The 23872-nt window shown below is 36.1% G+C and overlaps 1 protein-coding gene across 5 annotated transcripts; it reads right to left on the reverse strand.

Annotated features, from left to right (window-relative positions):
* Positions 1-4595: 4595 nt before the first annotated feature.
* On the reverse strand, positions 4596-12387 carry LOC110850434 (oocyte zinc finger protein XlCOF6). Of its 5 annotated transcripts, XM_035851768.1 has the most exons (8): positions 12247-12387; positions 11931-12066; positions 11354-11719; positions 11011-11290; positions 10020-10721; positions 9272-9574; positions 8389-8467; positions 4596-8087 (listed from the first exon to the last, which is right to left on the reverse strand). In XM_035851768.1, exons 3-8 carry the CDS (start codon positions 11706-11708, stop codon positions 7677-7679), a joined length of 2130 nt encoding a protein of 709 aa, XP_035707661.1. In that variant the 5' UTR covers positions 11709-11719; positions 11931-12066; positions 12247-12387; the 3' UTR covers positions 4596-7676. The 5 variants fall into 5 exon arrangements, with proteins under 5 accessions (XP_035707661.1, XP_035707659.1, XP_035707662.1 ...); XM_035851766.1 differs by lacking the exon at positions 11931-12066; XM_035851769.1 differs by lacking the exon at positions 12247-12387 and having other exon boundaries at positions 11945-12237.
* Positions 12388-23872: the final 11485 nt, after the last annotated feature.

The following is a 23872-nucleotide window of genomic DNA, read 5'->3' on the forward strand; positions in this document are numbered from 1 at the left end:
TTTGGAATGCAAGATTGCATCACACTACCAATTCCTATGCAGCCTGGTTTGCAGTTTGACGGGAGTGAATGTGACCCAAATTTAGAGTTTCCACAACTCATTGGTTCACTATTATTTCTAGTGCGATGTACACGACCAGATATTGCGTATGCCACGCATTATTTATCCCGGTTTTTTGGGAGCTACAACAAACTACATATGAATGCAGCAAAAAGAATCCTGCAATACCTAAAAGGGACAAAATCTCTTGGTATTATGTACACTGAAAGTGAGGCAGACCGAGACGTCGTCTGTGCGTACGTAGATGCAGATTACGGCTCCGACACAACTTCACGGAAATCAACATCGGGTGTATTATTCACTCACAACAACTCTCCCATCGTGTGGATGAGTAAGAGACAAACCTGCATAAGTTTATCCAGTTGCCAAGCTGAATATGTAGCTTTAGCTCTCGCTGGAAAAGAAGCGGTCTGGGTAACCAGATTATACTTAGAGCCAGATATGATTTCACTGGAAAATGAACCTATCTGTCTAAAAACGGACAGCCAGAGTGCAATTAGACTGGCGAAAAATGATGAATTCCACGACAAATCAAAACACATTGACATTAGGCATCACTTCATCCGAGATCTGGTTGAAACAAACCAAGTCGTATTGGAGCATTTGCCTGACAAAGTTCAACCTGCTGATATTTTAACCAAATCAGTGGTGAGGGAGTCGTTTGAGACGAAAAGATATTTGATGGGAATGGTCCCTCCTCCTCCTGCAAAGGGAGAGAAGAGAAGAGCACTGTGCAGTGTTATTGTCAACCCAAAGCGACCCAGTTTATTGTGGAGTTTTATGGCTTTATTGCTCTCATTTTTAACTATTGGAGCAACCGATTTACACAAAGAGGGAAGTCCTGTTTTGTGGAGAAAGAGCTATGAACCAGTGGTGATCGGATTTCATGCGATAAATATGAGAATCGCTTTAATTTCACCATGCGAATTTTTGCCATTGGATGATTTGGAACCCAGAATTGCAAACATCATGAAAAAACAATGTGAAAAAGCATATGACGAAATATTTCTAAATAATTTAGAAGATATTTGCTCTCCACCACAAGGGAGGCGAAGACAAAAAAGAGTAATTCCTGTCGTTGTGGGATTTATTCTTGTCGCTTGTGTTGGAAGTGCTGGGATCGGACTGGGCAGTTATGCAATAGCAGAGACACACCGACTAGAAACTCGACAAGACGAACTAGAATTTGCTTTCAATAAACTTGAAAGACAAGTTTATGAAGACCGTCAGCACATAAAAGTTCTAAAAATGGAGATAATTAAAGTTGGTTACCAAGTCCAGCAAACAATGAATGATTTAAACAACTTTAAGGAAGGAGTTGTAACCATACAATATTTAATCTCTTACCTCACAAGTAAATTGGTTGAGGGGAGAAAAGTGATTTGGGACACGAAAAAAACATGGAAGAAAAAACAAATGACTCCTGACCTTTTGGAATATCTGAATTTCACTCTGCCTTGTGGAGACGAGTGTCCAGTGGAGTTTGGAATATTTCACTTATGCCAAATGAACAAGGAGAGAACTCAAATAAATTTGGATTTCTCGGTGCCAATAGTGAACAAAAATCTCACTAAACTAACAGCAGATCCGTTTTTCTTAATGTTGAAACGAGATAATTTAACCTGTCGTATGGAATACTCAGGCCCGACTGTTGCCACATTGCATGTGGGAGAAGAATGTGTGTATGAGACTTATTATGAAAAAGCTCACAACAACATTGAAATGACGACTTCAAACAAGTGTCGAAATGAATCGTCCTTCTCAAACGGAGGAAAACTCTATAAGATTGAGAAGTGTCAGATTTCGGCAATTGGAGATGAAAAAGAGTTTGTACAAGTAAAAATACTTGACAGTCTTTATCATGTATATTGTCCAGGAGGAGAGTACTTGGTGGGCAAGAGGAGAGTAAAATGTCCAGACAAAGTATTCACATTGCCATTATCTTTGACATTCACTCTGAACGAGGTTGAATTCAAGGGAAATATATTACGTGTCGTCTATAAAGAGCGAGAAGATCATCTTTTTTCTGAACTCGTAAACTGGCACTTGAATCCGCGAGTCAATTGGAGTCATTTAAGTGAAGACTTAAATGAAATCTGGAACACAAATGACGAACGGATTCAAAAAGAAGCCAGGAATCTGCAGGTGTTCTCATTCAGCGATGACAATTGGACAGCATCAGAAATAACAGTGTTAATTTTAGGGATATTATTTTCACTAGTAGTTTTTCTGTGTGCAATAGTATTTCTTGTCAAGAAATGCAATATGTGTCCTAAACGGATTCAACGCCAAGCTGAGGAGCAGCCTCTCAAGGAGATCAATGGACCAAGCAATTATATTATTATTCATACGTAAATAATTGTTAAAGGGAGTGTTAAAAATAACCCTGATTGTGTATGTTATAATATGAATTATGTCGCTAAATGTGCAATGATGCACATACTTGACCACCTAATATTATGGGTGGATAAATGCATGCATGAAAAGTTGAATGACTTAGATGATGATCTTATATGTATGACAATGAGCTGCGTTTAATAAATCAGTAGCTGAAAATACTCCAACAGTCGAGCATCTCTCTCCTTATATTTTGAACAAGGGTCGCGGATCCTTAAGTTGTGCGTTTCCTCGTCCGGCGTAAATGGGAACGAGTAAGTCAGATCGAGCACCCTTATCTCCTGTTTAACGTAGCCAGCAAGCTTTCAATAAGCATTTTTATCCTATTTTATTTTCGTGACAACCCTTCTCTCGAGTCTACGATGAAAAAAACTACTCTGATTGGAAAAAATATTGAAAACGACCGACTTATCGCCAATATTTAATGCTGTATACATTTTTGTACGAGAACAATGTATGATTGGGCTGTGTAATCTTCATTTCACTACACTCTTGGTAAACTGGTAATAAATTATTGGTTGTGGGAGTAACTACAGGGTGGTTAAAATGTTTAGTTTCAATGAGAAAGTTTAGAAATTCTAGACATTCGAAAATATAAGATTTTGAAATTCAGAGTTTGGTTTGCCTCTAATTTCAGAGGTAACTATGGTTGAATTAAATAAAAGAAACTAATGTTTGAAAGCTTGCTAACCATTCTTCCTCCTCAGTGACCTCGTTCGGATTCAGGTGACCCTAAAATTGCGATCCATTTCTCTCTTTGCAGGTCTGGTTCAATTAATCGTGAATTTTGCGTCACACCATCTCACACCGAGGTCACTGAGGGGCGACGATGATGTCGTTCTACATTAACAAGAATGTAATTAGAATATCCGTACTCGTCTTCCAAATTATGAGGGATGTCATTCTATCAAAAAATGTATCATTTCCCATCCCTACTTTCAATTGATAACACGATTTAATAAATTTGACTTCCCACTTGGAGCAATTTATTATTCCTTTACGTGCGAGTTTCATTACCTTAACTGATCGTGTGTAAGGGTAGGACATAATTTTGAAGAAACACTGAATCACGATGAAACAGTCGATCGCCACAACGAAAAATAGTCCCAAAATTGCTAAGGTGATTTCGGTACCTAACGTCACAAGAACGTAGAGCGATGTGCTTTGTATCAATATGATGACCATAATAACTGCTGGCATAATTGGATCCTTAAAAACATTGTTATGCAGACGACTTAACAATTGAAATCTTCTATATTGCCGAAGTAAGATTGTACGATTACGGTTTCCTGACTGCAATCCTCTGCAAGACAAAACAAAATAGACGATTTTGTCTTATTATAGATCGATAAAAATCAAGATGGTGAAAAATACTGGATTTCTCGTTCGCAATGAACAAAAATATTTAAAAAATAAAAATAATAATACACAATCGGGTTGAAAGTCGATTTTCTTGCTTTCCCTTTACCTTTTAATGTTTACCTTTTAAACTCCTTTAGGAGAAGCAGCTGTATTTCAACAGGATACACCAGGAGAACGATCATCGCAAATACTGACGTACTCGATACCAGTGCGCCAAAATACGCTCCGAACATTGCTAGAATAAAATTTGCCCAGTATTGCTTTGGAGCATCACTCCAGCCAGAGCATGGAAACAATGCCATCGACATGAACGCAGGTGGCATACAAGGGTTTAGGAGATAAGCGAAAAAAACTCCGACTGGTTCTATCACGATAGTTTGAATGGCAAGAAGTCCAACTCCAAGAAAGTAACGAGTAACGTAACCACGGAAACCTAGTTTAATTTTATGACGCATTGTATAAAAGCTATTAGTTACACGACTTAAATTATTACTGGTGTACTACGTATTATATGTAACTTGTCTTGCTAGGAAAGAAACATACGTGTCAACAGGGTTTAAGCTCGCCATTTTTACCAAAATGAGCCAAACACACGAGTTCGTATATACTTGTTTGCGAAATTTATGTGCAAAATTCAGTTGTCATTAACATCAACCTAACGCTATGTCTTATCGAGCAACTGATACACACAATGATCGAGGGGTTGTTCCCGCTGGGAACAACCCTTCGTATTTATGGGAATTAAGTAAAAAATAAATCGGTTGACAAACAGTTTGTTAATAAGAACATGTAGTTCCAGAAATTTACTTTATTGTTAACAACTTCTAGCATTTCAAATTCAACACTTCAATAAGTGACATATTGAAAATTATGTTGACTTTACAGTGACGAGTTGAATATACCGGTGTGTAAATTTTGGTATTTCTAGCGACAATTAACCTAGCTCACACCTCGTAAGCTTCTTTACCAAGAGCAAATTCTAACCTTGTTTTCGATATTTTTTTTCCATATCGTCAGAACTATTTAATAGGCAAACAGCCTCGTTACGGACCCGCAATAAATGAAACAAAATAAAAACCACCGCTGTAAAAATTCCCAGGAAAAATGTGAGTAGGATTGGTTTCCAATTTTCCTCTTTAGTTCCGCCAATCGAATGTGAAAATTGTAGTTGTAAGCAAGCAAAACACATAATCAATTGGAGCAACATTGCCCCAAGAGCGAAGATGCATGGAAACTCACACTTTGAGTTGTTGCGGAACACATATTTTGTATCCAAACTGAATGGGAAGGCGTGAACTAGGAAACACATTTTCGAAAGTACATGGGCAACTGAAGTGTATGAGCAAACCGAAGAAATATCGCTAAGTTGAATAAGAGCGGTAAACGTGCGAGTTTTTGGGAACAAATATGCACCCTGTAGAAGTGAGATTAATTCGCGGTACATGGTTCTATATGATAAATTCTATAAACACTTTTGCGGAAGAATTTTACTCACTTTTTTGTTAACACATAGCAAGTTTCAAACTCCGAAACGGTATCCAGTTGATAATGGATTAAACTCCGTCAAGAAATTTGAAATCTAATTTTGAAGAAACCTGGGTTTGAGGATAAATAATTAATCAGTAAACCACAGAGGCACAAAATTGTTTACTGATTGCTCCATTCTGATCCATTTTTAACGTATGATTGATTTATATGCCATACTGTAATTTATTCTAAGAGCGCAGACAGTGACATCAACAACAACAAGAAGGGCTACAAAATATTATTAAATTAGGACCGCCAGGTGAATTAGAATTTGCACTAATGAAAATTAAATATTTAACATGAAGATTGGACGAGTTTGATTGAAATTGAGAGAAGTTCAACTTTGCCCTTGACATATACAAATTAACTGGCGGTCAGCCAACAATCTTATCGCTATTTTAAATGTACCAGTTCGCTACACAATACTTGCTGCGTGGAAATCAATGTCTCATCCAAGCCAGGACGGGAAGGGTAAAAATACCTACACAATTCACCACCGGTTCGGCGAATCTTAAATTTTCGCCAGTATGGTAAAAATATCATGAAATGGTCAAACTAAATTATGCAACGCCGTTAACCCTAAAATTGCAATTGACTATTCATCAAATTCGAGTTTAATCTTGCCTAATCATGTTTTTTTATTAAACTATATATATATAAATTCTTATAACATAATTACATAGATATTTCAATTTTAAACAGTTACACTTATTTAATAGGGGACCGTACCCATCATTATCAATTATGTAGCGTGATATTTTTGGGTAATGATTTAGGAGACGTTTGTCACCGAAACCGGAAACCCGCGTACAAAACAGACCTCGTTTTTTTAAAAACATATACAACGTCTTAATTTAAATAAGAAATTCTTTTACATGCAAGTATTAATTATTTTTGGCAACAACATCCTGTGTTTTTAAACACAAGACGTAATTTTCGTTTACGAATTTTCTCCGTAGTTCCCACTGGGGACAAACGACTTCCGAATCTTACGGGTTCAATCTTTACCCATAATCATTAAAAATAGAGGATAGTACCTCCGCGGATGACAATTTTTTGCCAAATTATTTGCATCGAGTTTCATAATTAATGAACGGCCCCTACCCTGGATGACAAGATTCTGAAGCTATGTGCTATCGTCATGAGTCATGAGATATTTGTCAATTTTCCCACAATATGACATGATTCTCGCCAAAGTGTACTTTTAAAATATTAGATCTAAAGTAATGTAAACAGGATTAATGAATTTTGTCGTTCTGTTTCCAAAATTCTATAGCAGAACTTTTTCGCCGAAGAGATATTGGCCAAACTGACAGCCTTCCATTCATACATATGCAAGGAAAAGCCGTATTTATGAATGTAAAGCCTCGCTTCCATCTGACCCGCTTTCTTTAGCGTCAATACATACATACGTTGGTGATGAATATTTCTCCTAAAATTTACTGGAACGGATTTTCATGCACGGAGAACGAGACACTAAAAACTGAATTATTTAGAAACTTAAACCTCACTGTGGCTGTATGTGCAATTTCGACTTGAAATATTGACCACTCCGACATAGAATTTTTGGTCGATTGTATTGTTTTAAACTTCAATATCGTCGCCGTAGACCCGTAAAGTACAAGGCTGTTTTTGAGACTTTTCAGGATAGGATAAAACGGTTATTTTTTTATTTTTTTTTAAGGAATCGAAATGCACGCAATAATCCATATTTGCACTGTTAAATGGTCAATGTAAATTTAAAATTCATCCAAACAATCTAAAATTTTGAACATTCATGAATATATGCTTATTCATAGTTTGACATCAATTCCCATTCCATCTTGTCAAGATTGACCATCTTGTCAAGATTTTTGGAGAGCGAAAAAGTCAATTATTTCACATTTTGGGCAGTTTTGAGCTTTAATAGGTACGTATCTCCAAAAGTATTTGATCAGTTAAAATATCTCCGGCAAACCTGTGCATTGGCAGAAAGCCACATTTGCAAATTTAATATTAATTAAATTTGTGCTCGATTGACACTAGTTTCCTCCAAATCTGTGAGCATACGTTGGAAGACCTCCATTATTAATTATTATCAGTATTAGCAATATGTTGCAATACTATCAGCTTAGTATTGCAACATAGGATTTTTTCCCTATCCTGCCCATATTGGCCAGAGTTACCAAGTTTACAAATAGCCCCTAGTGAACGAAATGTAGCAATTATAGATTGAAACCCCAAAGGATTATGTGACCTCGAGGGAGGTTCGATATATCCTAAAAGTGATAAGGGATCTCGCTTATCTTGATGCGTTGAATTATCTATCCCGATGAAAAGCTTTCTCCCAATTAGTGACCCCCTTCCTCCCCGACGACCTCCCTTTTCGACCTGGGCAGCCTCTCCTTCCCCACCCTCCCCAATCCATGGGCCACCTTCAAGTGCTCCGTTAACATGGTCTCCAGCACGAAGCCCTTCCCACACTGCGCGTGCGTGCAGACGAAGGGGCGCTCCCCGGTATGCGCGGAACGAACGTGACCCTCCAGATACGACTTGCGAGGATACTCCTTCCCACAGTGGACGCATTTGTGGGGCGTTTTCAGGACAAAGTTGGCGTTATGGATGTGCTTGACATGTTGACCTCGGGTGCTCCGAGTTTTGAAGGACTTTTCGCAGTGGGGACAGGGAAAGGGACGCTCGTCCGAGTGGGAGGTCATGTGCGTTTTTAGGTCCTTCGTAGAGAAGAAAAGAGTGTGGCAAACCTGCCCAGAAAAAAATGAGATTAATTTACAGGGCGAAATCGTCACACTCTAAATAAATTTGCCCCACTTTTGAGTAGAATAAAGGATGCCACAACAATAATATGTTTGCAATATTTTTTAAAATTGTATACAAACTTTGACAAATTTTACACAAATTTTCACAAATTTGACCCACAATTTGACAAATCCCATTTATTGTTACGTCATCCTCTACTTTGAATAAATTTTGCACAACTTTTTTTGAGGGCAAAAATGTTGTCGAATTCGGTAATGAATTTAAATTTTTAGTTAAAATTCTTACCTCGCATTTGTGCTGTTTTATTGCTCCGTGTCTCTTTTTATGTCGTCTTAAGAAGAGCAAGGAGGTAAATACGGCTGCACTAAATATTCGGAAAAAATTTTCCATTGCACAAAATGTGCGCACTCTTAAAAATAATGTCATCTTTTTGAAAAGTTAATGCAGTCAGAATTCTAAATTAAGTAAACTATCCTAAATCCAGACACTAAACTTGAGTCCTTATCAAGTCAAAGGGTTTACTCTGGGTTTACAATAGTTTAGAATTCAGAGTAAAGGACACCGTACGGTCAACATGGCACAATCTCCCTCAGAGATTTTTTCGTCATTTTTTGATACGTTGTAGATCTTTAGTAGCAGAACAAAAGTTAAGTTACCCTCAAGGAGGTCAAAATCGACCTCCTTGACCTTGTTTGACGGGGGTCTAAAGGTCGAGAAAGAACTGGAGTTTTGAGTTGCCCAAAATTTAACACAGCAGTAGATTGGGAGCTTACATATCAGTAGATGGGCAAAAACTCGAAAATATTCTTCGGTCTCTGAAACATCAGGGAGTGGTTTTAGACCCCACAAAGTATATATATTCCGAATCCCCTCCCCGAGACCTTTCCAACGAGTCCCCACTTGTGGGGTTCCGTGACCTTTGACCTGCCGACCTAAACAAGGTCAAGGAGGTCGATTTCGACCTAACGGGTAATTTAACTATTGTTCTACTACTAAAGATCTATAGCAAATTAAAAAAGGGCGTAAAAGTCTCTGAGGGAGATTGTGCTATGTTGACCGTGCGGTGTCCTTTACCTTTCAGAAGGGTAACACTATTTTTAAGAGTGCAGATTTTAGACAATTAATTTTTAAAAAAATACAAAACATATAAAACGGTGTAATTTCATACCACACTTCACAAACAAATGGATCCTCGCCATGAACTTTGACGCGATGAGCTTGATGTGCATTTTTATTGGGCAGCATTTCCCCACAGGTTTCACACTTGACCTGGAGTTTGCCCTCGTGGATGTAGAGATGGGTTCGGAGGTCTGCTTGGAGATAAAACGCTTGTCCACACACGTGACAAGTGTGGGATTTTGTGCCCACGTGCTCCCGGACGACGTGTCGCTCCAGGGTCAACCTGTCCATAAAGGTTTCCCCGCATTGGTCACATTTCTCAGGTTTTTCTCTCGTGTGGGTGCGGATGTGCCTAAACAAAAAAAGTATGAGTTGTCATGGTGACCACGGTTTTAACCTCTTTCGGATGAAATTCACAAATATTTGAGTATGCAGATTATTTTCCGTTATGCACAAAAAACATATAAATACACATTGCAAAAGTTATCAATTAAAATTTCTAAAAAATAAAACCATTTTATGAAAAACTCTATGATAAAAACTAGATTTATTTCACATTTATCTTCCCAAATTTGGGAATCTTCCCTATATCGACCAACGTTGAAAATTGGATTTTTCATGTTTCGTAAAAAAAACTCCAAAAATTGTAAACTTCCTGCAAAAAATATTTGTCCTATTTAAGAAATTATTAAAATTTCAGTTATATTTGAGGGCGTAATTATGATATCAATATCTCCCCCAAGAGAAATTTCATATTTCAAAAATCAGCAGAGGTTAACGAATAAAAATCACCTCACCTATTCAAGTTGTTTTTGGAAGTGCACCCCGTTCCACAATAGGAACACCTGTACTTCGACTTGGCGTCATGATGCGTCTCGTGATGGGTAGCTAGTCTTTCCTCGTCCTCAAATCTGGAGTCGCACACCTCACACACGATCGGTTTGACCTGCTCGAGGTCATGCAGGGTCACGTGCCGATTAAAATTCTCTTCTAGAACGAACTTCTTCCCACATTTTCCGCAAGAGAACGTCTTCTCCCCAATTTCATGGTGAACAACCATATGAATCGCGAGCTTATTCCGGCGACGAAACTTGTTTCCGCAGAGGGCGCACTGGAACGGCGCGGCGGCATGGTGCGCGCTCCTCACGTGGTCGTCCTTTTCCTTGGACGAGGAAAACGTGGCGGGACAAGCGGGGCAGGGAATGATGCCATGGGCGCGGCCGAGGTGACGGGTCAGCGCGCTTTCCGCGATGAAGGATTGGGCGCAGGAGGAACATTTGTACGGTTTGGGGGTGGGTTTCCTAATTTTGGGGAGCCGGGTAAGGGAAACGGTAAGCATCTTTTTGCCCAGTTTTTGAGATGGTTTTAGGACGGTTTTTCGTGTTCGGGTCGACGACCTTGTAGGTTCCAGGGGGCGAGATTGAAATTTTCGGGGTATTTTAGAGCTACCTTGTTTTTGTGATGGAGGTGGTGAGGGCCAATCTTCTCTTTTGCGTTTACTTAAAGACAAAAAAAACATCCATTTTTGCACATTTTACGTTTGATTTGATACACTCAAAAAAAACGGATGAATGTCATTCTTTTAAAAATTAGGCGCATTCTGAAATCTGAATTTTAAATTAAATGAGTTATTATACACACAACAAAACCAGAGCAACGTTAACTTGGTAAAGGTTAAAGCTGGATTTAGTGCAGTGTACTTAAGTTTGAATTTAGACTTCAGAATGCAGTTCATTTTCATAAGGGGCGCCATTATTTTTAAGGGTGTCAAAGTCCTTATTTTCATACCGTGGAACTACAGCCTTGCCATACTTTTTAGGCCGTCCTCTCCCTCTCTTTTGTGAGTGTGGAGTAATGCAGAAGGAGGAATCGTCATCTTCAAGATCTTCTAATTTTATACGGTCCTCTGATTCCACCAAGTTCTCGGGCGGCGAGTAAGTAAAATCGTCGGGTAAGAATTGGTCGTCTTCACCACGGCCAAGGTCGTTGTCATAATTCAGTTCCGGTTCCACTTTTACCGGAAATTCATCCCCGGTAAAATTGTACTCACGTTTTTCCTCATTCTCGCCTAAATTATAAGCCAACAAAAAATTAGTACTACAAAAATATTTGAAAACTATCAAATACCAACCTATCACGCGAAGGATAAACTCCCTAATTTGCATAACCTCATCATCTACATATCGCGACGACAAAATTGTCTCCCTAATCTGACCAAGTTTCGCTCCAATTTTCCCCTCCAAGACGGCAATTTGACCTCGCACTTGTTCAATCTCGCTGATCACGGGGGCGCAGACGGGACAAAGGTCACAGTTCTCGTTGCCATCAATTTCCGTACAAATATTCAGCCGATTTCCAGCCGATACCAATAATTTGCTCAGGGTCGAGATCCGTATTTTTCCGGGGTTCTTCTCATCATCGATGAATGGCGGGGACTGGACGAGGTCTAGAGAGCAGATAAGGCACACCTTGCTGCTGGACATCATATATAACTGACCTGGAACAAATTTACACCATTTTACCAATGCAGTTCAATTAATTATATTGCCGCTGCGGACCTTAAGGGTCCCAGCGGATTAATTACATAAAGAGTTAGCTGGGTCGTATTCCATTTATTCACTTATTATCCACGAATCCAACACACAGCTGGCCTTAAACACTAGTTTAATAACTAGACTACATTACTAACTCTTACACACTAAACTAACCTATGCTAACCTACTGCTGCTTATCTCTCGTCCTGATCCTTCTTCCTGTCTCTATCTCCGCTCTCTCCTATTCACTCTTTTTGTCCGCTGTGATGCATCTCTCTTTATTCGGGTAAGAGCCCGGATCTAAATTAAACTTATTGCACACGAGACTATATTGGATGATGATCTTTCTCGTCGTCATCATTACACAGTAATGTGACACATATTTCGTGTACGGCGACAATTACATAATTGTAAATTATTGACCGGATGGAAAAGAGAGGTTAATTTGGTTTCTTGACTTGTAAAAGTATGAATATTTCTGTCTGCTTACTTTTTATTACGTCAGCAAAATACTTAACTTATAATTCCTCCACAAGATAAAATTTCACTCCTGAATTTATTAATTTTAACTGGAAACAATTAAACATTTACTTTCTTTCAGCAATGCAATGTTTACTTTTATGAAGGTTGAGTCAACCAGGTGGACTCAAATTCGTGCCAATGTTGCAACTCGGACAAAAATGAGACTCGGCAAAACAAAGAGAACTGCATGCATTTCCTTCTTCATGAAAATGCAAAAAACATGAAGATTTTAGGATGAGATTTTTAGGATGAGATTTTAGGATGAGATTTTAGGATGAGATTTTAGGATGAGATTTTTAGGATGAGATTTTTTACGTGCATAATTTTAGTGGATAATTTTATCAAAATTTATTTACCCAGGAACAAATGGAGATGCAAACTGATAAGAAGGTGAATGTATTTATTTATGCATACATGTTTTATTTGTAATTACGCCTCCAATTTTTAATGAAACCACAAAAAAATTATTTACATAAATATGTACATACCCACGGATTTTTAATAATGCTCATTTTAACCGTAATTATGATGAAATCCGTAAAGCAAGAATTTCCATTTTTCTCTCTCACGAAAACAAATTAGTATTAAAAAATCGATTATCAATTATACAAGAATACTTCCATTATAAATCAAGCACTTAGCATTATGACTGACAAATCCGAAAACAAGTGCTGAACTATTTATGTGACATACATTTTGTGCCATACACTCTAAACAAAATTTTAATGAATCATTACTCCGCGGAGTGCATACATGACTTTACCGCGATAGTAATGATTTGGTATTAAGACAATACTATATGGTAAAAAAAAGTAACACAAATTAGTGTTAAAATTATTACCAAACAGTGTTATTTTATTACTAAATCTATACCAACAAAGTGTAAATTTTTAATCCCGTAGAGTCATATATCTACTCCGCTTGTTTTTTATTACCAAGTTGCTAAGAGGGTAATTATCGTACTTTCATCCGAATCGGAGCGAGACCCGTGAAGTCATTGGATTGTTCATCTTACATTATGTAAGTTACATACTTACGAAGGACCGTACATGGTGCATGTCATAAATACGGATAAATGTGTTTATTTAAATTGTACCGCACATTCCGAGTCACGGTGACTCGGAATCTTAAATACAGTGGGTGGCTCAGTCACCCACTGTATTTAAGATTCTATTTGGATCCCTCATTTTTGCGGCGTATCTTATGCAAAGTCCCCCTTTTTATATTCCATTCTCTGCTTCCTTGTTTTTTTAATCGTTTATTAAACAAATCGTAAACACTTTCGTAAATTGAATCGAGGTCAAATTACGTACCTTCTTTATTTCAAAGCCTGCTTTGAAATACGTGCAACTTAAAGTGTGAAGGATTAAATTGTTCTTCTCCTTATGGAAATTTGGTCGTCTAGAAATTTTCATAATTTCCCTAATCCAAACAACTTTTCGTATTGAAGTATCAAAATAGTGGGTCTAAAACTAAAAATGTGTTTTAAAAGATCGCCTTCTCGTTACGAAACCTGGGTGACGTGGCCATGTGGTGACGTGGAGGACAAAACTTACGTAAGTTTAGGATGTTCGTGATTAACATATGCAAATATGTCTCATTTTGTTTAGAATTATGTAAATAAATAAATAAAGTTATCACGCCACAATACAAACAAATTTGTAAAAGCTAGTTACCATGCGCCAAAAATAACGTCACAGGAAAACACAAATTATATAAATTCGTGTCCTTCAAAATTTCTTTTCGGGGGTAAAATGCCTTTAATTTATCCATAAAAACATAGTGGTAGGAACTTGACACGAATTGATTGCAAATAAATTTGAAAAGAGTAAATTATTTAATAGCATTATTTTTCGTGTCCCAATTTTTCACAGAATTCTTGGGGTCGTGCGCGACGAATGGGTTACGTGGAAAATAACCATTTTCTATTACCAGCTATGAAAATTCATAAAAATTTTCATCCTTGGAGGAATAATGAAAGTAAGAAGAATAAAATAATAAATTGGCAGGATACCTAACACGCTTATCAAATTTGCGTAGAAAACGGCGAGAATTTCCACTAACGTATTAGACGAGCATCAGCATAATTGCGGACACTGTTATTGCATTAGGCAAAAAATACAGGTAAAATTAAACAGTGCAAGTTTCTCCTTGCCTTTTTCCCAGCTCTGTAGGTACTTATTAACCTTTATTAATTAATAAATAGATTCCGGTGAAGATGTAGGATTTCAAATGGACACACCGAAAACGTCTCAAAATTTACGTCCATGTTACCGTTTAATTCGTCCCGTGGAGTCGAGATTAAGTTAAGATGTCAGGGTTTAATTAGACTTTAAACACTTCTGGTTTTAAGTTATTACTTATATAATTTCTATCAATATTGGCTGATCTGCATATTAATTGGGCGTACTCACGTCAAATGTCTCACATCAATAGAAGTTTTCCGGGTTTTCGCAAAAACTTGGGTGGAAAACTGTTCGATATTCTCTCAAATTTATTCGGCCACTCGGCATGTTTAATTCGCAAAATTCTTCAGACATTCGTTGAAAAAGCTTTGACAGTTTTGCAAATATTCATTATTGCGAATCTTCTCACTCACAACAAAAATCAGGTAAATTTCCTAAATGAATGGCGATCATATATAAATACGGGTTTGTGTTGAGTACGCTCAATCTCATTTACTAAAGTTTATTTTTTACCAAATTTTTTTAACATAACGTGCGAATTTATTCCAATTAATTAATTACTCATCAAGTACATATCAATTTTATCAAAATGACTTAAGTTATAACTTAATATATATATTAAGGCAAAGGTTTCACGGTGTGCTACATATAAGTAATTTAAATATTTAAAAAAACACAAAAAGTCGAAACTCGATTGCACCTAAACTATAAATCTGACAATTACTACTTACAAGGGACACTCACGACCTGTCGTTCGTGTCCAGGGTACCGACTATGTTTTTTCGAATCTACTAGGACCCTAAATGAAGGATCCATTCTTATTTCCGTGTAAGACTCATATTTGGCGCCGTGGCGTGGCGCCAAACTTAAAAATCTGCGTTTTCGACCATTTTCAAACCTCCATAACTTTTGCAGTTTCTGTGGGATTTTCAAAATTTTGGACTTAAAATGATCACAAAGGTCAAAATTTGAGGACAAAAATAAAAAATGTAAAAATTTTATTTTTAAGAGATTTTTAAGATTTTTTTGCCGAATTTCTACGTGTAAAAAAAAATCTCAAAATTTTGACAAAAATTGAAACAATCAATATTTTGAAAAACTTGATTGCATACTAAAGTTGAACCATTTTTCATGATATTTGGAAATTTTGTTGAAAATCCACCCAGGATTTCAAAAGTTATGGCGGTTTTAAAAATAAAAACCTACAAATTTGGCGAATTTGGCGCCACGCCACGGCGCCAAATATGGGTTTTACACGGAAATAAGAATGGATCCTTCATTTAGGGTCCTAGTAGATTCTAAAAAACATAGTCGGTACCCTGGACACGAACGACAGGTCGTGAGTGTCCCTTGTTAAATATAACATTGCCCTGCATGTAACCTGCCAATGTTAAGGTTTTTCAAAAAATGAAATAATCCAGTTAAATAACTCCGAAAAAATAAGGAAAATCTTACAAATTTTTCAATCATGATTCAATTATCTATTTGTAGAGTTAAATATTGCGATGCTTTATTTATTAATTAATTGTAAATTCCAGATGAAATCTAACCAGACAAGAGTCGCACATGTATAAATGCTTCCAAAGTTTTTACATATGCGACTCTTACATATGTATTTTCAAAGTATTGACATATTAATCAGCTTCTTGATTAAAGTGAATATTAATCAGCTTCCTGATTAAAGTGATTATTGTGTGATTATTGATGTACTAAACAAAATTTTAGAATCTTTCAGTTATTAATTTAGTGTTGGAAATTTTGTCAGAAATTCCTCCAAATTTCGCTTGGTAAACTAATCTATTCAACAATCTGCAAAGGTACATTACCATAACTTAGTTCTTACATGAAAACTTGGTCAGATTTTTTCTTAAATTGGTACCAAAAAAAGTCTACGTTTCAGACAAATGTAAGTTTGAAATATCGTAAACAATTGCAAAACCTTAGGTGAAATAGAACCTAAATTTTCTCAAATTTCTCGCACAATTTGGGGAAAAACTTCGTATTGAGCCGATACGAAGCTTCGTAAACGAATCAGTAAATAAAAAAATTCCCAACCCGATGTAGCAAACAGGTGAAACGACACGAATTTGGCTTTAAGTTGAAGTTTCACCTGTGCTGTCAGTGACCTGGTCACTTTCATTAGATGTGGACAGAAGAATTAATGACGATGTCTCCTGTGGCGTCAGGAAAGGCAGTGGTCCAAGTAAGGCGGACACATATTGTGTCCTCCTGTGCTGCAGATCGTGTCTTCTTTTTTCCATTAATTTTTGTACCTGAAAAAAATACAAAATATTAGTTTTAATCTGTGACCTTAAGAGAGGGAATGAATGTAAAAGAGAAGTTTACTTTGTCCTTTATAGTAGTTTGGACATTAATGGAGTTGCTCATATTTTCGATGAAGGTCCTAGACATTTCCGTAGGAACTCATAGTTTCCTCGAAGCACACAAATATGCAACTTAGGTGATTAACTTATGCAATTCTTAGGTGAGTTTTGCACTCAAGTTTCTTTGCTGAAGCTCCCACTCTCCATTTCCATATTTTACATTGAACCGCTGAAAGTTTGTTGCAAGTTTAATATAATTTGCATAGCCTTCAGCAACATTTGTATCAAGAGAGGTTAATGAAACGTTGCCGTTGGCAAGTTAATCTATAGTAGCATACATACATAATCCTTCCTTATTTCCTTAGACTGAGCGACAGCCTAATTAAACGTTCTCATATTTAGCATCCTTCTATTAACTACAGTTAATTTATACGGTATTAAATAATAACTGTGCCACATGGGCCTCATAACTGTAACTATAACTGTAAATATTTAAAATAACTGTTAAATTTGCAAGTTGACGGCAAATAGCATGAACTCTTGATGCGCTTAATATTTCCTGGGTTGATATACGCAGAAAAAATGGCTCATGTTTTTCAAGAAAGAATGTCATAAAGTTGTCCATTTAGCCAAAATTGGTGGTATGCTTAATAGCTGCGAATTCTAACTTCCGGGTTCTGTTAGCATGCTGATCATCTTTGATGAAAGGTTGATCGTTATGGTTGATTTTCTATCCACTCAACTGTCTGGTTTCGAATGGTGTTTAGTTATTCAATGCAAATGTCAAACAAAATGTAAAAGGACTAAATGCAACATGTAACTTTCATTTGTTTATATTTCGTATTCATACAAAAAAAAAGAATTTGCAGAATTTTCGGATTTCCGGAAATTTCTGGATTTTTGTTGGCATGCTGATCATCCGTGGTAAAAGGATGATCGTCATGTTGATTTTCCGGTGCATTTTTTAACGCATCGCGACATACTTTTTTTCTTCATAAAAATTAAATAACTTATAAGATAAGAATAAGAATAGGAATTAAATAATAATTAACCAAGCTATTGTGAAATTGAGGTGGATGATCTCACAATTACTTTATATTTTTTTAGTTTCATTTTATTCCCATTCTTTAAGCGTACTCTGGGCGGATTTTATTGTTGATCGAGTATTTGTTTTGTACGGATTGTTTATTCTTCGGCAAAATAGCAAACAATTCAAGTTTATTAAGTAAACAATATTGATTTCGAGATTATCTAAAATTGTGAAATACTACTAAATTATTTTTTTGTGTATATTTATAATGCATACATATGTGGACTTTAATCCTATATTTTATGTTTAATGTAACAAAATGTATCAGTATGAGGATTAGTCTTACCCGTGGTGCCAACTTGGCACTGCCAAGTAATAGTGAGATCAATGACTTTCCAACATTCTGCGAATTGCAAAGAATTTGCAAGCGATACAATTAATGCCATTAAATTGAAAGGCGAGGACATACGTTCTTTCAAAATTAAGATAGAATCTTTCAAGTTCCTAATTTAAATAGTTCGACATCCTCAATGAAAAACAATAGTGTAATTATGTCCGCTACAATTTCATTTATAGACAATTTATAGACAATCTATTCTTCACTTACATAATTAGATAATTGAAATAATTTCTTCATCCTCCTTTTCCGCTGGGATTATTATGTTATTTCTCTCCTCGCTATATTTCTCGATAGATACAAGAATATTCTTCTTGATTTAATTTCATAATTTCTCTCTGTTAAACTTTATGAAAATAGGTAGATTAATTAGTATTCAATAACGTACTTCCTGATTGTCTATAGGTAAAGGACAAACAATTTGAAGCCTAATTAAATAGCAAACAGGGTTGCAATCAAGATTATAAATCAAACACGTGTCACCAGGTTTTTAGTTGATGTATTCCTCCTCTGATAAGGGACGGGCACTATTGAAGTGTGTGTCGTGTCCAGTCCAGGTCACGCACGATGTTGTTTAAAAGCTACTAGGACCCTGGATGAAGAATTCATTCATATTTACATGCAAAACTCATATTTGGCGCCGTGGCGTGGCACCAAATTTATAAACCTGTATTTTCGACCCGTTTCATACCTCGATAACGTTTGCAGTTTCCGTGGGATTTACAAAATTGTGGGCTTCAAATTATCACAAAGGTCAAGATTTTAAGAAAAAATTAAAAATACTTTTATTTTTCAGATATTTTCTTTAAAATCCCAAAATTTTTAGTTAATCAATAAGGTCAGCGATGTCATGAACATATGTATTGTTCAAGCTGAAGACAAAAATTCAATTTTCAATTGATATAAGACAATTTTAAAAAATTGACCATAAATCGAATTTAACCTTCACCACAGATTACACATGTATGTACGTCAAACAATTAAAATACTGCTTTCTTAATAGGAATGTTAAACTATATAAAACTCCTTTGATTAAATAGGTTAAATAGATTTATTTCTCGAGGAAAATATTTGTGTAATGATATTTTCTTCCAGGCCGCCATTTGTTTGTATTCATGTAGTTAACCAAGACCTACAAATCGCCTTTTAGCAAGGTCAACTCAATAGTTTTTTTTAGGAGAAAAACTATTTATAGTTAATGGACACGACTACCATGTTCATGTCTGCGAGGAGCTCGTCGACGGTTCCTGCATAGGAATTCATCAACTCATGTTTCAAGTTCTGGCAGACATTTTTTTTTTAAATTCGTGGATTTGATATTAACCTAGCAAATATTCGCGTATTAAATTCATAAGCTACTAATTATACTAAATAGTTTGGGGGGTTCGCTCCACCAAATTTTGTAGTAACGATTTCCAATGCGATCGTGTGACACTCCGATTGTATTGAAATTATAAAATTTAGTGGTCCATCTCCACCCAAGCAACGATTCGTGTTCGTTGTAATCCAAATATTTGAGGTCGAAGTTTAAAAATGGACAATTTTTCGCTTTGAATGAAATGGAATTGGGCTTGTATTCCCTGCATCGCCAATTTTTAAACTTTGAACTAAAATATTTTGACAATTTTGAACTGAATTTTTCCTCTATTGTTGTTATAAACACGGTCCCTGTTTATTGCAGATTTTAGCTTGAATTATCCTAAGTTTTTTTGAAACAGTGACATGATTTATTTCGTTAAATTAGCCATGATTTATCATGGCCGATTAATGGTCGTGATTGAATTATAGTGCGTCCTACAGAATCATAACTTCGAACTCTTGGAAATTCTACAAATTATAATAAGTTCGTCTTGTTTATGTAGGTATTTTTTTCTTAAGATAACACACTTATCTCCTTGGAATTCGTTGAATTTGCCTCGGTACGCTCATGCTCACTACGAAAAATATGACCATTTAATTTTTAAATAATTACTTGTAATTTATCAAATACTCGCTGATTGTTAGTTAATCTCGTTTACAATTTAGAGCTGGTTTGCGATCAGGACCGAGTTCAATGTGTAGTTTTTGGACCTCAAATTTGTATCTCGAGTGAAACTCTGGAATTTGTTTGGTTATGTTTTTAGCTGGTTTCTACTAAGGTGGCCGCGGGTAACGGGTCGGGTACTCGTTACCCGCTTACCCGCTAATATTTCGGGCACCCGTTAATCAGCGGGTAGCGACGACAAACCGCGCGGGTAACGGGCATTTCAATTTTAATTGACTAGCTCGCTCTGCGCAGTATGCAAGGGGTTGATTTATCTAAAAATTGTAAAGCTATTTTGTCAGTTTATTTTGTGCTATTGATTTATAATCAAAGCATAGTTTAAAATGAGCTTCACTTTCCGGAAAGTCTGAGAGAGCAGCAGGGCAGAAATAAAATGCAATTATGTGAAGGGTAACACTTTAATTGTGTTGCAGATTTGGAATTATGAGCTAAATACTACGAACGTTTCTTGGGGTAGTTTGTGCGATATATTCGAAAGCTATATTTCTTATTGTGATGCATTTTAACTGAATAAAATGATGGGGGTCAAAGTTTACCAACCGGAGGAAAAGAACTCCACATCTAAATATTTTCCTCTTTAATAAAAATCGTCAATTTTCAACTTTGATCCCAAATGCTTTTACAAATTCCAACCATCGCATAAACCGTCCCAAGAAATACATTCACTTGAACTTTCTGGAACTACACAATTCAAAGTTTCGGCATTATCGGAATTTTCTACTTCACAAAATCTAATTGTCAGCCCAGAAAATGAGGACAAATAAATGTTTCCCACAAATAAAGGTTGCCTGCTTTAAACTCTCAGTATTAATTTTACTATTATTTAAAGTTTAAATTTTAAAAATATATTTATCTTGGGCTCTCAATTTTTCAATACGATCTTCTGCGCGTAAAAATCGACTTGAAGTGAAAATTGAAGTTCCAAGGGGACGTTTTTTTGCAAGAAAAATTTCTTTCAGGTGGAAGTTCAAAAAAATCATGTCACGTTGGTTTCTTGATTAAGCCAAAAAGTTTTTTATTACAAAAACTCAATGAAATCAAGCTAATTATATCATTCAATATTTTTATATAACTGTCTGGACCCAAAAGAGCAAATGAATATTAACTAAATCGATTTAGGGTATTTGGTTAATGTATTTATAACTTAATTTTCATAACGGGTAACGGGTACCCGTGCGGGTACGGGTAGTTGAACAGCGGGTAGCGGGTCAGGTAACGGGTAACATTTTCGCTACCCGCGGCAACCCTACTTTCTACCCATGAATTATTTTGCACCGCACATTTTCTGAAGGCATAAAGCAACACTGTCAAAAATCCGGACGTAAATATGCGAAGAAAATGCATATTTTCAGTTATGCGTTTTTGCAACGATGTGCATTTTACTAATATTTATTAGTGATTCTTTCCCCAATTGTCTAAAAAATTTTGAGTGGTTAGTATGCGATCCATTTACTGATTTCCTGTGATGCGCAATTATGCCCCGGTGTGTGTGTCAGGGTTTCTGGACAGCCTATGCTTCACAATACATGCCAAAGCCAGTTTTGAAATTAGCCACGTGGTGATTTTTTTCTTATAGAAAATCGAAACATAAGACATTTTTGTGCTTTTATATTTTTCGAAAAAGCGACCGTGTGACCGGTTAAAAAACATTGCAATTTTACTATTTAACATGGATGTATACGTAAAATAGCAAAATAGCTGGGATTAGTAGCCCAGCTTCCTGATTTGTGTTTGCATGCTGATCATCAGAGCTACGAGTGGTAAAACCATGATGGATTTTCTATCTCCCAAATATCTAGTTGCTCCATTGGGTAGAGATGAGATCGCTGTACCAAATTCTGTACACACACGATCCTCTTAGTTTCAATCTATCGATTTCAACTTCCCGCTGCCGTCTGTTTGCGCTTCGGGACATAGATTTTTTTCTGCACAAAAATGAAATAGCTTACTAATACAAATTGTAAAATAGTAAGACACACTGTTGTCAAATTCAAATACATAATTTCATAAACACTTGAGAGAGGTTCCACAATGAAATCACGAATGGTTCATGTGTTAGTATTCTTGACAAGGTGAAGTTCATATTTTTGTCGAACAAGTTATGAGAATTTTAAAAATATTTTTAATTCCAAACATAATCACGTGATAGTTTGTAAATATTTATGGAAGGATTGCGCACTAATTGTGGTGGTTGTAGGCGCAGTTGTTGTCTGTGAGCATAAGATAACCAAGGTGGAAGGATAAGTTGGTTAACCCTTTGAGACGTGTGATTCACTACAAGAAAGTGCATTAATTCCGGCACGTTATAAGTATATTGTGGTCATCGTGCGGAAAGAGGAATTTAGCAGTTTTAGTAAAATCCAAATTTGCAAGAAATTTTACGCCGCAGGGAGAAATCGTGAAAATCAATGACCCAATTTCCAATGGTCCTCGTTACGAATTAAAGGGTTAAGTTATGAACTTCTTTACCCTTTCTGAAATACATTAAATATATTACATACATTATTTATTTACGCGGTTTCAAGTAGGATGACATTTTACGGTCGAGTGTGTCCTTGCCATATTGTCGTTCCAACTTCCAATGTCTGTATTTCTTCCGAATTTCACTGACTGTCCAAAACATATTTCAAACTTTTTGCAATGGCAATTTTTGATTTAATTGTAGTGACCCATACGTGCAGAATCATAATGACTCACATAACTTGCATAATGACTTATATAAAAAATATCGAGTAAAATTCACTCAATTTTGAGTGAAATTGCCACCAGGACAACTATTGAGTAAAATTTACCCAATAAAAGTTAAAATTTACCCAACTTTGAAAGATTTTTGCTCAACGTTGAGAAAATTTTAACTTTGGCGGGGTAAATTTTACTCAATAGTTGTCCTGGTGGCAATTTCACTCAACTTTTTTTACAGTGTATAATTTATAATAAGTGAGTACATCTTGTTTACATATGTTTGTATTTAGTTCTAGTTGCAAACACGGTACAATGATCAAAAACTTGTCAGCATTGACTTTGCCTGGGTGTACGCATTCTCAATAACAAAACCATCACTACTTCCTTTTACACAATAAATTGTAATTTCTTAAACACTCCGTGCTAGCTAGAATCCCCTCGAGCATTTGGAACTAGCCTGCGATCCAGGTTGAATTCAGTGTTTATCCTGTTGATCTTAAATTTGCACTTTGCCATGAACATTTCCTACATTTGTTGCTGGCATTTCTTCCATATAAATATATTTGTGTAACCATAAACTACAATATAAACCAGAGAATGAACTACAGATGTACTAAATATGTATGAACTGCATCCATAGACTTTATTCCCATATTTTTTTAATGTAACAAACCGTGCAAGGATAAGGATTAATATATTTCCCATGGTACAGAAATACTAAGAGATCTATGACCTCCTCACATTCAAAGAGTTTGCACAAAATACAATCCTACTAAAACCAAAAGTCTAGGATATGTACTAGCAATGCTAATATAGAATCTTTTAAGTGCTAAATTTAGTTAGTAGTGCTCAATGAAAAATAATTGTGCACTCTCCCCCTCAATTTCATATACAAGAAAAGTTAGCCTGTTCTTCATTTACGTAAATAACT

The sequence above is a fragment of the Folsomia candida genome, unplaced genomic scaffold (assembly GCF_002217175.1).
Source record: "Folsomia candida strain VU population unplaced genomic scaffold, ASM221717v1 Fcan01_Sc005, whole genome shotgun sequence".
Taxonomy (NCBI): Eukaryota; Metazoa; Arthropoda; class Collembola; order Entomobryomorpha; family Isotomidae; genus Folsomia; species Folsomia candida.